The sequence below is a fragment of the Notolepis coatsorum genome, assembly GCF_963971535.1.
Source record: "Notolepis coatsorum genome assembly, chromosome: 13".
NCBI classification, from domain to species: Eukaryota; Metazoa; Chordata; class Actinopteri; order Aulopiformes; family Paralepididae; genus Notolepis; species Notolepis coatsorum.
In genome coordinates this window covers 28,134,518-28,150,317 of record NC_140177.1, presented here as the reverse complement: position 1 = coordinate 28,150,317, position 15,800 = coordinate 28,134,518, and the positions used below count along the sequence as shown (strand labels likewise).

Below are 15,800 nucleotides of genomic sequence, written 5' to 3'. Positions count from 1 at the left end.
TCCTCCGTGGACCTGTTGGGGCGATATGCAAATTGCAGGGGGTCCAGGTTGATGGGGAGGGAGGAACAGATGTAGCCCTTCACTAGCTTCTCAAAGCACTTCATGGCTATGGAGTTGAGAGCTACGGGGGAGGTAGTCTTTGAGGCAAGCGGGGGTGGATTTTTTGGGTACAGGGATAATGGTGGACTTCTTCAGACAGGTGGGGATGACAGCCTGTTCTAAGGACAGGTTAAATATGTCAGTGAATACCGGGGCCAATTGGTCGGCACAGACTTTTGGGACGCGGCCGGGGATACCATCCGGTCCTGCTGCCTTCCTGATATTCACTTTATTTATTTTTTTGTATCTACTTTTTCTCCCATTTTTCTCCCATCCCAATTTCGTATCGTCCAATTCTACCCTCCCCTGTCTCGAACGCTGTTAGGCCATGCCTCCCACAAGCCGGCTGCAATGTGGACCAAGCCTTGCATCACGTGTCCACTCCGGTACACGAGGAGGCAGCTGTCGCATCTTTTCACATGTACAGCACGATCTCTCAGCGGCGAGGGTCTGCGTGGGAGGGACACGCCGCCCCCGTTGCTTCCTGATTCTGCTGTGCAGGCGCACCAACCGACCTGTAGGAGTCGCTGTCCACAACGTCCGATCCCCACCCACCAGCTTCCCACCCCTAACAATTGCGTTAGTATGAACGACCAGCCAAGCTGGTAGCAATGCCGAGAGCTGGGCTCGAACCTGATATTCACTTTCTTAAAGGTCCTCCTCACCTCATGTTCTGTTATCCTGAACACTAGTATTTATAATTGTACACGTTCAATATATGTAGTGTTTAGTTGTACGGTTGTACCTCTGTCCATCTGATGACTTTGCCGTTGGCCTTGAACTCAGAACCATGGAAGATCTTGACGCTGGTGATGGACTCCATGGACTTTCCATCGATGGGACTTATCACTCTGTGGAACAACAATGCAGAGATGGTGTTAATAAAAGATGTACAAACAAATACACAGAAGAAGAAAAAAACAAATACGTAGAAGAAGAAAACAAATACAAAGAAAAAGAAGGAGAAGAAGAAAAGGGAGGTGAAGAATGAGAAGAAAAGGGAGTTGAAAGAAGGAACATAAAATGGAGGTGAAGGAGGAGAAGAAGAGGAAGGAGGAGAAGAAGGATAATAAGAGAGAAGGAGGGTGAGAAGGAGGAGGGGGAAGAGAGGTAATGTTTGATGAAGGAGACTAGTGATTATTATGAAATCCAGAAGGTGACTAGTGATTGTTATGAAATCCAGAAGGAGACTAGTGATTGTTATGAAATCCAGAAGGAGACTAGTGATTGTTATGAAATCCAGAAGGTGACTAGTGATTGTTATGAACTTTTGCATTTAGAATTATTACTAGTGATAAATCCAGAGGGGCTTCTCTTTCTTCAGGGGTAATCTGGAAAGCTAGGTGATAGCTGGTTCAAGTATGCAGATAATATACCTTCCATAAAGCGACAGTATAAAGTAGATCCAAAGCACCTACATTATATTGGGGGGGGGGGGGGGGGGGGGGGGGGAATTCATCTTTAGGTTCACCGATAATCTCTGCCTGCAGTAAATCTGATCTTGGTTGGTATATAAATCTTCCTAGCCATGGTTACCCAACCGTGTATAACGTGTTTCTTTTCCTAGCGTATTGCAAGAGTAGGGAATTAATACATCTCTTATCTCCCTTTCTTCCTCTCCTAGTACATCTCATGTCCTCCCCGTCCTCCCTCCCTCTCTCTCTCTCTCTCTCATTCCTCCCGCCGCCCTCGCTCACCCCTTGTTGAAGTTGTGGTCGTCCTCGGTCCATTGGATGTGGACGTGCTCATGGCTCTCCTCCTGGTCGGCCTTCCCACAGGCGACGGTGAAGTCTTTCATGTCCCTCAGAGCCTGCCGTAGAGAGTCCATGGTCTCCGCTGTGATCTGGATCATCACGCCGTCTGGCAAGGAAAAGGACGACCCATCATCATCATCATCGTCATTATCATCATCATCATCAGGGATGCAGTGGAGGGAAAACCCACCTAAACTCTGCTGACTTGTTATAAATTAAAAAAAACTTGGAATTCATAGATCAATTAGATTTTTTAGCAAGTATTAAGATTATTATGAAAGCTTAACTGTTTTAAGAAAATAAAGCAAAATAATACTATTCTGAAAAGAAAGAATTAACCCTAAACCTTCTTTAAATATAGGTGAATACTGGTGTTTGTTTTAATTTCATAGTTTTCCGATCTTTTATTCTACTACATCATCATCATCATCATCTCACATGGGTAAAGATATCTATATACAGGCTACACGGTGCAGGTTTGTGACCTCAGAGTCCTCACCTACAGGCTACACGGTGCAGGTTTGTGACCTCAGAGTCCTCACCTTCTACTATGCTGGTCTTGGCCAAGTATCCCGACGAGGCTTTCAGAGCACCGCTGAACACAAAGAAGCAGGCGCCAGTCACTGAGGAGACAGAGAGGGACACTTAAAAACAACTGATGTCTGAAGGGATTTAATTATTTTAGTGTGTCCAATAACATGCCTACATGACATGTATGTATGTGTATGTATGTATTAGGGCTGGATGATATTGTCAAAATATTACATCACAATATTTCTCTTATTTTCGATGACAGTGGTATTTGGTGGCATTCGTTCGTGGAGTGCAAAGAGATTACGATATGATTATTTTTGGTAATGCAATTGTTATGGTGCTTTTTAATTCAAAAGGTTATATTTTATCCCAACATTTGTATAAAACTGGTGCAAGGAAATTATTTTTCTTTAGAAAAAAAAAAGAGGAAAGTAAAATGTAATTTTACGATTTCTATATATTGTTGATGTCGGTATCGATATCGGTAAATCTCCCAGCCCTAGTATATATATATATATATATATATATATGTACTGTATGTGTGCGTGCCCCTATACCTTTGCGTGGCTGGTGGTGGATGCTGATGGCCTGCGTCTGGTAATTGCCGTCGTCGTTCTGAACACACACCAGGTGGGAGTCTGCTCTGTCGTTGAAGCAGGCGCCCATCGCCAGCACATGCTCGTTGGACTTGTTCATGGCCTTCATTAGCTAGACAAGGACAAATGACAGCCATGCATAATTAAGCTGCCCTTTGGATACGCGGTGAGAACGGGCTTACGAGAGCGGTGCTGCCTGGTTAAGCCTAATTGCGGTGCGACACATGGGTAAAGTCCTCATGTTAAATGGGTTATATAGCGTTGACAGACTGTAGGGGGGGGGGGGGGGGGAGATACATTAAAAAGGTGCTGTAAGTGGTATTCCTTTGTTAGAACAAGTGGGCTACATGTTAGAATAATAGCTCTACACTCTGACAGCCATCATTGATATAGAGTGTTTGGTCGGTAATATGGGTCTCCCAGTCCCAAAGCTCTGCAGTAAACAGAAAAATACATTTTATGGTATCCTGTTTCCACTTGATCTAATCACTGTAAACAGAGTCTGATGAAAATAAGAAATAAAAACTAGCTTTAAAAGCAAATATGTGCTTGAAACAAGTAAAATACTCTGCCAGCTCATTTGGCTTGGCAAGATTTCTTGAAATAGGTAAAGATATCTAGGGTTCTCTCTCCTGATTGGATAAAGTAGGAGAATGTATACCAGGAAATGTATTTTGTGTTTACTGCAGAGTTGAGGGACTGCTAATGGCTGTCAGAATCTAGAGACTCTAGAGCTATTTAACACTTATTTATTTTTAACAGAAAGAAATCACTTACCTTTAATACACATGAATGTGGAACCTATGGAACCCGGCTGGTCTTTAAAGTCCCCAGAGTTTGCTCTGAACAGTGTAAATCTGCATTTCACTATGATGCCCCTTTAGCTCATGGAATGAACTCCCAACAGTCCTTAAAGCTTCAAATTCTCCCCTCTGTTGCAGAGTTTAAAACCTTGATCTCCAACCTTTGTCAATCAAGTTGTACGTGTTTTAATTAATTTGTTCATGCTTTTTGCCTCGTCTTGCTTGTTATGATTGTATATTCTGCATGTACGCTCAACGTGATTGTAAATGAGAAACCTCAGTTGCCTTTCGGGTTTAAATAAAGGTTAGAATTTAATTGAATCATCTGCGCTTCTTTGACGGCGTCCTTCACAGCTCGGAAAATCTGGATGGTTTCATGCTTGCTGTGTTAAGAGCTCGCCTACAAGCTGCTGTCAAATGGTCCACGCTTCATATCACTGGGTTCCCATCTGTTGCTGCATCAGTAGCCAACCGTTAGAACCAGCAGTGCCAATCTGCCCACCGCAGAGAACCTCTAATAATGCCTCTTTTCCACTGCATGGTACCTACTCGACTCGACTCAGCCTTTTCGGTTTTCCATTGCCAAAATTTGCGGATAGTACTTGGTACCGGGTACTTTTTAAGTACCTGCTTTGTAGAGGTTCCAAGCGGGTAGAAGTGATACCAGAAAAGTGACATGAAACACTGCAGACCACTGATTGGTCAGAAGAGAGAATCGTCACTACATTATCATTGCGCTACACAGGGGAACGTCCTGCACAAATGAAAACACAAAACCGCCATCTTTAAATAGCCTCACGACAACTAAACATTAGCATTCATTATTTGTTTGCAGCAAGAACAAAGTGCAATAAACAAAAAAGGATACATTCACTGTGTATTCAGCCTCATTTATTGATGAAACAAAACCAACATCAACACAATTTACCACCAAGAACAAAGAGTTTTTAGTCTCTCTAAAAGATTGCTAATTTTGTTTAGCTTATGTGCTAACATGACTGGATTTTTCCCTTTATAACAGTTAGCATTGCGGCTAGCGTACATTAGCTAATAAGGCACTGGTATCATAGAATATAATAGGAATACTTTAATCATCCCGAAGGAAATTTGTCACTACAAATCGGGATGATTAAAGTATTTCTATTCTATTCTATGATACCAGTGCCTTATTAGCTAAATGTACGCTAGCCGCAATGCTCATAGCTAGCTTTGAAATCCTCTATTGTCTGTGTGTGTCGCGTTGAAGATGACGTCACAGCGCCCTCGCTATGACAACCAGCTACACTGACGACTGGGGGGGGGGGGGGGGGGGAGTAGAGTAGGTACTGGTAAGCTACCTCCTTATACTACATCATTATTGGAATGGAATGTTGGAACCTATGGAACCCATTCTAGTGACTGGCTGGTCCTTGAGGTCATTCAAGTTTGCTCGGAAAAGGGTAAATATTTGTTGTATTTATGATTGCATATCTCTGTATGTAAACTTGACCTAAGTGTAAGTGAGGGAAACCTCAGTTGCCTTTTGAGTTTAAATAGAGGTTTGAAATTAAATTAAATTATCAGAGTAATGACGATGACCCACGCCGGCCACTGTTTATATGCAGACCTGGGAGATTCTCTTTAATCAAACACCACCTGCACAGGCTGAAGCTGTGAAGCCAAGCACCTTGGCACTGTCGCCGACTCACTCACTCACTCACTCGTTCACTGTTAGCCACTCGCCCTTAGTGGCGGCTCAGGCATCTCACTTTGTGCAGGATGAATCTGCTTGGCATCTATAGCCCCTTTCGGACTGGACTCCTGGCCTCAACCGCACATTAACAAGCTGCGTGTCCGAACACAAACATTCAAATTATTCAGCGTAACGGTTACTGAGCACTAAACTGACACTCACCTCATTGTAACGGTTACTGAGCACTAAACTGACACTCACCTCATTGTAACGGTTACTGAGCGCTAAACTGAGACACTCACCTCATTGCAACGGTTACTGAGCGCTAAACTGAGACACTCACCTCATTGTAACGGTTACTGAGCGCTAAACTGAGACACTCACCTCATTGTAACGGTTACTGAGCGCTAAACTGAGACACTCACCTCATTGTAACGGTTACTGAGTGCTAAACTGAGACACTCACCTCATTGTAACGGTTACTGAGCGCTAAACTGAGACACTCACCTCATTGTAACGGTTACTGAGCGCTAACCTGAGACACTCACCTCATTGTAACAGTTACTGAACGCTAAACTGAGACACTCACCTCATTGTAACAGTTACTGAGCGCTAACCTGAGACACTCACCTCTCATTGTAACGGTTACTGAGAGCTAACCTGAGACACTCACCTTATTGTAACGGTTAATGAGCGCTAACCTGAGACACTCACCTCTCATTGTAACGGTTAATGAGCGCTAACCTGAGACACTCACCTCATTGTAACGGTTATTGAGCAGTGAGCACTAAACTGACACTCACCTCATTGTAACAGTTAATGAGCACTAACCTGAGACACTCACCTCATAGCAGAGGTGGGACCAAGTCATTGTTTTGCAAGTCTCAAGTCAGTCGCAAGTCTTGGTACTCAAGTCCCGAGTCAAGTCCCAAGTCAAGACAGGCAAGTCCCAAGTCGAGTCCCAAGTCGAGTCCCAAGTCCTAACCTTTAAGTTCCGAGTCCTAAACAAGTCATAATACGCGTTTCACCAAACTGCAGCTCGCTACCAATCTACATAAAAATAACGCAGTAACTAACGAACCATTCAGTATTTAATATAACTTATCTTTGGGCATGGGGGAAGCCAAGGTATCAAGTCTTCTCAAGTCAAAAGTCATTGGTATTAAAGTCAAAGTCGAAGTCAAAGTCTTTTTTGATTTGGTCAAGTCAAGTCCAAAGTCATCAAATTCGTGACTCGAGTCCACACCTCTGCCTCATAGTAACGGTTACTGGGAGCTAAACTGAGACACTCACCTCATTGCAACGGTTACTGAGCGCTAAACTGAGACACTCATCTCATTGTAACGGTTACTGAGCGCTAAACTGAGACACTCACCTCATTGTAAAGGTTACTGAGCGCTAAACTGAGACACTCACCTCATTGTAACGGTTACTGGGCGCTAAACTGAGACACTCACCTCATTGTAACGGTTACTGAACACTAAACTGAGACACTCACCTCATTGTAACGGTTACTGAGTGCTAAACTGAGACACTCACCTCATTGCAACGGTTACTGGGCGCTAAACTGAGACACTCACCTCATAGTAACGGTTACTGGGCGCTAAACTGAGACACTCACTTCACTGTAGCGGTTACTGGGCGCTAAACTGAGACACTCACCTCATTGTAACGGTTACTGGGGATCTTGATGCAGGTCTTCCTCACCTCCATGTCCACCACCAGTCCCTTCACCTCCGGTAATGTGTACTGGTAGTTACGGAAGTCCTGGGGACACAAACATAGTACAGTAAGAAGAGTACACATAATGTATATAAAATTCATAATGTCCATATGAAAATGATTTCCACCAGTTTAAAAGGTGCTATAGATAACATTCAGCCACCAGATGTTGCACTAGAGCACCAGTCATTTATCCGGTGCATTCCACGTGGGGAATTGGTAAGTAGGGAGGGGATACATGTAAACAACAACATACATTTTGGATTTATTTTTTTAACTCAATATCCGCCAACAACGAGTTGCTCTGTGGGGGAGGAACTCTTCCAAAGCAATCACAAGCAGAACTGCTCGCCTCAGAACCTATAGTGTCCAGTAGACACATGTAATTACATATAAACTTGTAATCGCGATCGCCGATGGGATCATTGGAGTTATTCTTTTTGGATTACATTCTGGCTAAGGTAAGGACCCCCTATGTCTATTTTATCGAACGTGAAACATGTTTATGTAACGATCACAGTGGCTTACTGTACCGATCATAGACGAGGCTTTTTCTAACGATCGGAAAAAAATATTATATGTACATGTTATATACCTTTGATTTAGGAGTATTTGGGGGTTCAGGGAATCAACCAGAACGATTCAGGCTTATTGCACATAAAGCGTCCTATCTCGCAATCTATGGAAAAATACTGGATTCTTTCGGAAATGGGCGATGTTCAGCGTGTAATAAACTACAAACCACAGTGTGTAGAAACAAACGCCTTTTTACATGTTGTACTGCAAATAGTGTCTGTCAAATGAGCCATACCATTTTCCCCATAACTATAATATAGAATATACAAATAGCTCCGCAAAGATCATGAATTATCGCGAAAACAGTCACGAAAAGCTGGCCTACTGACCGCAGGATGTGCGGCCATCGTGGCATTTAATGAGTTACCGATAAATTCATTAGATTCATATTTTTTGGGGGGCACCTTTCTAAAAGCTTTGGATGTATTATTTAAAAACAATGATTACTGTACATACAAATGTTATCTATAGCACCTTTAAAACATTGCCACATACATACTCCTAGAATATGATTGCCGGCATAAAAGTAAAGGTCATTATTGAATAGTTACTAATTAATCTAATCTTCAATTAAAACAACAGGAAGGGGATAAATTAATGTCTTACTGCTAGTAGGTTCATGATGGTGTGACCAGTCTCTCCGAAGAGCGGCTTTCTGAAGCGCACACTGAACAGCGGGCACGGGTAGACTGCAAAACACACAACTCACTTATTACAACAATTAATGCAACAAAGGCGGCTGGGTGGCGCAGCGGACATTGCACTCGTCACCAACGCAAGAGACACCGGGTTTGAATCCGGCAGAGTTAGCGGGTGGGAAGTCGAAGGGTGGTAGTCTGGTCGTTGTGAACAGCGACTCCTACAGGTCGGTTGGGGCGCCTGCACAGCAAAGTCAGGAAAATGGCGGGGGCAGTGTGAGCCTCCTACACATTACTCCTCGCCAAATGAGAGTCCGCGCTGGCAGGTGAAAAGATGCAACAGGCTGCCTCCACATGTATCGGAGGGGACATGTGATGCAAGGCTTTTATCCTCCCTACAACCGGCCAGTGGGGGGCATATGCGAGCAACGATCAGGACAGGGGAGAGAGAATTGGCACGAGAGGTAAATTAGGATGGGGAGAAAAAAATGTATGCAACAAAATGTGCCCATATTCACCCCAACAGAAGCCTGCACATACATCAAATACAGTGGACCATCACTACAGCAGAGGGGAAGGCGGCTAATCCACAACCACTAGTAGAAAAATAAGACAAGCTTTTCTCAAGAAACCAAAGCTCCTTAAGATTACTATTTTTAGCCTTATCTCAGCGCACAGCTGGAAATTACATCCAGTCGCCAATTCTCATTAGCGGAAACACACCGACGAAAGGCTTATGGTTCCAACAGGTAAACTATGAAACCTATTTTACAGGTACTGTAAGTGGTATTTTTGTTGTTAAATATGTGTTAAATAGCTCTACATTCCAACAGCCATCACTGATATAGAATGTTTGGTCAGTAACATGGGTCTCTCTCCTGATTGGATAAAGTGGGAATGGGATACCAGAACATTTATTTTGTGTTTACTCCAGAGTGGAGGGACTAGGAGACCCATGTTACTGACCAGACATTCTATATCAATGATGGCTGTCGGAGTGTAGAGCTATAATTTTTTTTAACATGTAGGCTGCTTATTTTAACACACACAAAAAGACAGCACCTTTTTACAGCACCTTTAAGTTACATGGTCCCAACCGTAGTAACACACTGCCCCAGAGTCTGTGCAGTGTTTATTATTAAGAGTCAGATAGTCCTAACATTGTTTATTATTAAGAGTCAGACAGTCCTAACAGTATTTATTATTAAGAGTCAGATAGTCCTAATATTGTTTATTATTAAGGGTCAGATAGTCCTAACAGTGTTTATTATTAAGAGTCAGACAGTCCTAACAGTGTTTATTATAAAGAGTCAGATTAACAGTGTTTATTATTAAGAGTCAGATAGTCCTAACAGTGTTTATTATAAAGAGTCAGATTAACAGTGTTTATTATTAAGAGTCAGATAGTCCTAACAGTGTTTATTATTAAGAGTCAGATAGTCCTAACAGTTCTCAAGTTCACCAGCTGTTAGCTCTCCAGCAATTGGCAGCAGTCTGTGCCCACGGTTGTGGAGCCTGATGGCTACTGGCATGAAGGACTGGTTGAGGTGGTTTGTGGTGTATCGTGGGGGGATAACTCTATGGCTGAACGTGCTCCTCATCCTGGCTAGCTCCTCATAGAGGGGGGTGGGAGGGGTTTTCCAGTATAGCATCCAGCTTCATTAACATTATATTCATAATTGGTGGAGGTATATGTGGGGGACAGGCTGTACTCTGCACTTGCAGGTCTGGTGGAGGTATATGTGGGGGACAGGCTGTACTCTGCACTTGCAGGTCTGGTGGAGGTATATGTGGGGGACAGGCTGTACTCTGGCAGGTCTGGTGGAGGTATATGTGGGGGACAGGCTGTACTCTGGCAGGTCTGGTGGAGGTATATGTGGGGGACAGGCTGTACTCTGCACTGGCAGGTCTGGTGGAGGTATATGTGGGGGACAGGCTGTACTCTGCACTGGCAGGTCTGGTGGAGGTATATGTGGGGGACAGGCTGTACTCTGGCAGGTCTGGTGGAGGTATATGTGGGGGACAGGCTGTATTCTGGCAGGTCTGCTGGAGGTATATGTGGGGGACAGGCTGTACTCTGGCAGGTCTGGTGGAGGTATATGTGGGACAGGCTGTACTCTGGCAGGTCTGCTGGAAGTATATGTGGGGGACAGGCTGTACTCTGGCAGGTCTGGTGGAGGTATATGTGGGGGACAGGCTGTACTCTGGCAGGTCTGGTGGAGGTATATGTGGGGCAGGCTGTACTCTGGCAGGTCTGGTGGAGGTATATGTGGGGGACAGGCTGTACTCTGGCAGGTCTGGTGGAGGTATATGTGGGGGACAGGCTGTACTCTGGCAGGTCTGGTGGAGGTATATGTGGGGGACAGGCTGTACTCTGGCAGGTCTGGTGGAGGTATATGTGGGGGACAGGCTGTACTCTGCACTGGCAGGTCTGGTGGAGGTATATGTGGGGGACAAGCTGTAGTCTGCACTGGCAGGTCTGGCTGTAGAAAGGAAGCATCTCTCCCAACAGAATCCATCACAAGACCTCCTGGCTCAACGCAGGGGAACTGGGAGAGGCGTATGTGGAAAGCAGACATGTTTGTGGTCTGAAAGCCACTTTGGACACCTGACTTACTAAAGGGGCACTAAAAAAAAATCTCACACACATCCAAACAGTTTTGCACACATTCATTTAGTTTGACAGTTATTGAAAGTAAATGAGTTTGAATATGACCACCGGTGATGTCATCGGGGACATTGAATCCTTGTGTTGTGTTAATTACAATTAAATGATGTAGATGACGGCGGCTAAGTGGCGCAGTGGGCAAGGCGCTCGCCAATAACGCAGGAGATGCTGGGTTCGAGCCAAGCTCTTGGAGTTGCTTCCGGCTTGGCTGGTCGTTCATACTAATACAATTGGCAGTATTGCGGTTAGGTGGCCGAGCGGAGATTGCGTTCGTCACCAGCCCCGGAGCTGTGAGCTGGATTCGCCTGTTCGAATCCAGCTCACAGCTCCGGGGTTGTCACCAGCTTGGCTGGCCGTCTGCACTAATACAATTGGCTGTATTAGAGGGTGGGAGAAGCTGGCGGGGTGGGTCCGGGTCGTTGTAAACAGAGACTCCTACAGTTCGGTCGGGGCGCCTGCTAAGCGCGGATAGGACTCGAGGGGGATAGTGTGGTCCTCCCACACGCTACGCCCTCTCGATGAGAATCCGCGCTGCCAGGTGAAAAGAAGCGGTGATTGGCTGGACGTGTGTCGGAGGAAGCACGTGGTAGCCTCCACTCTCCCAGATGATCTGACTGTGGGGGGTAAGTGCGCAGCAACCAGGAAGGGACTGGGAATTGGCATACGACTAACATTGGGATGGGAGAAAATCGGAGGAAAATGGAGGGGGAAAAAGACCAATAAAAAAAAAAAAACAATTGGCAGTATTAGGGGGTGGGAAAGCCGGTGGGTGGGGATCGGACGTTGTGGACAGCGACTCCTACAGGTCGGTTGGTGCGCCTGTACAGCAGAATCAGGAAGTATCGGGGGCAGCGTGAGCCTCCCACGCGTTACTCCTCGCCACTGAGAGATCGCGCTGTGCAGGTGAAAAGATGCGACAGCTGCCTCCTCGTGTACCGGAGGGGACACGTGATGCAAGGCTTCGTCCACATTGCAGCCGACCAGTGGGAGGCATGGTCTAACAACGTTCGAGACGGGAGGGTAGAATTGGATCATACGAAATTGGGATGAGAGAAAAATAGAAAATGGGGAGAAAAAGTAGATAAAAAAAAATAAAAAAATGATGTAGATGAAAAAATCTTCAGGGTTAGAGAGGGGAGCCTGGAGACTGGCCCGCACCCCGGGTCGGTAGGTGGTGCCCCAAACAGTTGGTGGCCGACCACCGTAAAACCCCAAGAAGAAGAAAAAGATGAAAAAATTGCAATATGTTGTCCTATAGGGACTGCTACCTTATCATGTCATGAGGCAAAACTGTTTTTGGATATGTGTGGGATTACGTGGAAAATACATAGTGTTTTGGTGCAGTGGCCCTGTTATTCAATCTATAAATCTAGAGCCTTTGGGCGTCCCGGGAGGAACCCCCCCCCCCCCCATCCCAGACTCACAGCGGTACTCGGCCCCCAGCCGTAGCATGAGGCGGATGGGGAAGACCTTGGCCCAGGGGGTCTCCCACTTCTGGATCAGCATGCCGAAGAGGTAGGGAGGGTTGGGCAGCAGCAGGTCCTGCAGGGACTGGAAGGAGGGACTGATGTACAGGAAGCCACCGTGGTCCTTACTGCCCAGGAAGCTCTGTGTGAAGAACGAGTGGCTCAGGTGGCTCAGCACGTTGCCTTCAGGAAGAGGGGAAGAGGGGAGAGGGAGGAGAAGAGAGGGAGATGGGGAGGGGAGAGGAAGAAGAGAGAGGAGAGGATAGAGGAAGAGGATAGGTTGGGGAGAAGAGTGGAAGAGGGGAGATGGGGCAGAAGAGAGGAAGAGAGATGGAGAAGAGCGGAAGGAGAGATGGAGGAGAAGGGAGGAATAGGAGATGGAGAAGAGGAGAGATGGAGGAGAAGAGAGGAGAGATGGAGGAGAAGAGATGAAGAGGAGATGGAGAAGAGGAAGAGGAAGATGGGAGAGGGAAGAGAAGAGGGGAGAGGGGAGGTGGAGAAGACAGATTGGTTATACACAGTAGTACAGTGAGGAGGAGGAGGAGGAGAAGAGGGGGGTTGTGGTGTAGGAGATGTGAGGAGAAGGCAGTATAAGAAGGAATAGGATGAGCAGGAGATGGGGGAGGGGGGTGGAACAGACACATGTAAAGGGTTGGGGGGTTGAACATGGAGGGATAGTGGCTCTAATCCTCTGACAGGCCCAGAGATGACAAGCTGAGGCTCAGAGCTCAGTGTCTATTATATGGATTATTACACAACAGTTAGTTCCAACCAAGTGATTTTATTGGACAAGAGACATTCCGTGAGTGCTGATGTTCAGTATAAACAGCACTGGGACTTTAAAAAAAATAAATGTATTATCTTTTTTATTGACGTTTCTGGTCATGTGACATGTGCGCCCAATCGCGTGACGTGCCCATTTCCGCCCCGACCAGCAGCAAACTACCTAACGCCTAGTTTATCACTGGTTAAGCTTAGGCGACTCTTTCGAAGTTGGTTAAGGTTAGAGTTTGGAATCAGCGCTGGCGTTCTATCGCCATGCTCTAAGACAAACTCTAACCATAACCAACTTCGAAAGAGCGCCTAAGCTTAACCGGCGAAAGAACTTGCTGTCACACGATTGGTGCACATGTCACATGACCAGAAACGTCAGTGGCCAATCAGATTAGCAAAAACGCACAAAACGGTTGGTATTCGAATATAGGCGACCCGGACCCACCCACGGCTTCCCTCCCGCTGACTCTGCCAATCGAGCACTGGGACTTTTAACTATATGCATCACTCTGCCGCACAGGTGTTCTATTAATAACCGTTAATTAGGCAACGGTCCAAATTCAAGAGTGCAGTTGTGGAACTATTTGTTGGTGGAGCTAAATAAATGATTAAATAAACAAACATATCATAATCTGTTGTCACTTATTACTGTTAACTAATAAAATGGAGATTGTAGACCCGTTGTATAAATGCAATATCACACTCGAGGTCGTGCGGTTACACTGAATATCAGCGCGGATCATGCTTGTGATGAGCGCGGTTTCCCCTCCTGATAAGATAAACCCAATGGAAAAACATGCACAACAGATCGCTAACACTGTCGCATTCCCTGACGAAGACGGACAGGAGCACTTGGATTGGTCCCCGGGGCGCGGCCCCACGCCAAAGCCCCCATCTGCTCCCGGCTGCCGTTGGGGGGGAAATACGACTGGGATTGGTCAAGCGCAGAGACTCGATTTTCATTGGCGACTCAAAGAAAAATTGCATGTGTGTGTTCCTGTGTGTGCCGCCCATCGCATGTGTGTGTCACTGCATGATGATTAAAGACGTCTTCAAAAGTCCAGTTATATCATCTTCGCCTCATACCTACGACCGAATCACAGCTGTGCTGACATTCAGTATAACAGCACGACCTTGCGTGTGATATTGCTGAATTACATTCAATAAATTCATTCTGCAATCTGTTAATTAAAGTTTTCAATCAATCAATCAATCAATCAATCACACATGTAAGCCATTCTCCAAGTGATATTAAGTTCCATGGTACTACATGAGGTGTGATGTCATTTTCCATAAAAGGTTTTAAAAGGTGATGTAAGTGTTTATTTATTTTTGTTAAAATAAGTGTTAAATAGCTCTACATTCTGATATGGAGTGTTTGGTCAGTAACACGGGTCTCTCAGTCCCTCCACTCTGCAGTAAACAGAAAATAAATGTTCTGGTATCCCGTTCCCACTTTTTCCAATCAGGAGAGAGAACCCTAGATATGTTTTTACTTCTTTCAAGAGATCATGCCAAATTTGCTGGCAGATCATTTTACTTGTTTCAAGCTCATATTTATTTTATTTCTCTCTCCTGATTGGATAAAGTGAGAACGGAATACCAGAAAATCTATTTTGTGTTTACTGCAGACCCATGTTACTGACCAAACATTCTATATCAGTGATGGCTGTCGGAATGTAGAGCTATTACTATTATTTTAACATGTAGACCACTTATTTTAACAAAGAAAATATCACTAACCCTCTCTGACAGCACCTTTAACCCTCTCTTACAGAACCTTTAACCCTCTCTGACAGCTACCCAAGCTCGGCCTGCCGTTTGTTATCACCTCATGTCATATGCATAGTGTTGATGTTGCCACTTATCGCTATTAGACAGCACTGTCTACACATAAAGTAATAATGCTCAAGGCGAGATGGACTGTGTGGGAAGAAGAGCGCTACGCTGAAGCCGGCTCTTCCTTGACTGACAGCGACTTAACCAAGAAAGACAGAGACAATATGTCTCCCGTCCATCTCGGCCTTAATTTGCCACAGTGTGCCATGAATATATAACAAGAGAGAGTTGAGCCTCAGGGGGGAGGGGAAGCCGTCAGTCACCCACTAGTAGCTGTTTTTGTGTGAGTGCAGGCGACAGTGGGACGCCGAGCCTGGAGGGATGCGACCCGACAGCAGGATGCTAATGTTTGGACCTTTTTTTCTCCCCCTTGGTCTCCAGAGGAGGGCGAGAAACGGCTCAACAGCCAAGAGGCGGCAGGCGCTAACCTGGTTTCTCTGCACAGAGAGAGGATGGCGGTACATCTGTCGTCTCTGGAGGACCAGAAAGTGGATCAGGCCGATGTAGGGCTAGCTCCTTTTTAACTGGGCAGCGTCTGACGGAGACAGATGGATGCACCTGTAGACCTCCAGACTGTACTACTAATGGCTGACTAATTTTCCCCCAGAGAGGCTCATGGCGGAGGCAGGCTTGTATTTTTAGTGGGCCTCCTCTACTAG

General features: G+C 45.6%; 1 protein-coding gene across 5 annotated transcripts in view; it reads right to left on the bottom strand.

The window, feature by feature from the left end:
• zfyve9a (zinc finger, FYVE domain containing 9a) overlaps positions 1 to 15,800 on the bottom strand; it is a 69,687-nt gene that overhangs the window by 10,945 nt on the left and 42,942 nt on the right. For all 5 annotated transcript variants that reach the window (XM_084326896.1, XM_084326895.1, XM_084326894.1 and 2 more), the window contains 7 exons: positions 12,487 to 12,711; positions 8,363 to 8,445; positions 7,121 to 7,225; positions 2,945 to 3,095; positions 2,396 to 2,476; positions 1,797 to 1,959; positions 845 to 950 (listed from right to left, as the gene is read on the bottom strand). In XM_084326896.1, the coding sequence (XP_084183022.1) occupies positions 845 to 950; positions 1,797 to 1,959; positions 2,396 to 2,476; positions 2,945 to 3,095; positions 7,121 to 7,225; positions 8,363 to 8,445; positions 12,487 to 12,711 (914 nt within the window). The remainder of the gene's footprint in view (positions 1 to 844; positions 951 to 1,796; positions 1,960 to 2,395; positions 2,477 to 2,944; positions 3,096 to 7,120; positions 7,226 to 8,362; positions 8,446 to 12,486; positions 12,712 to 15,800) is intronic.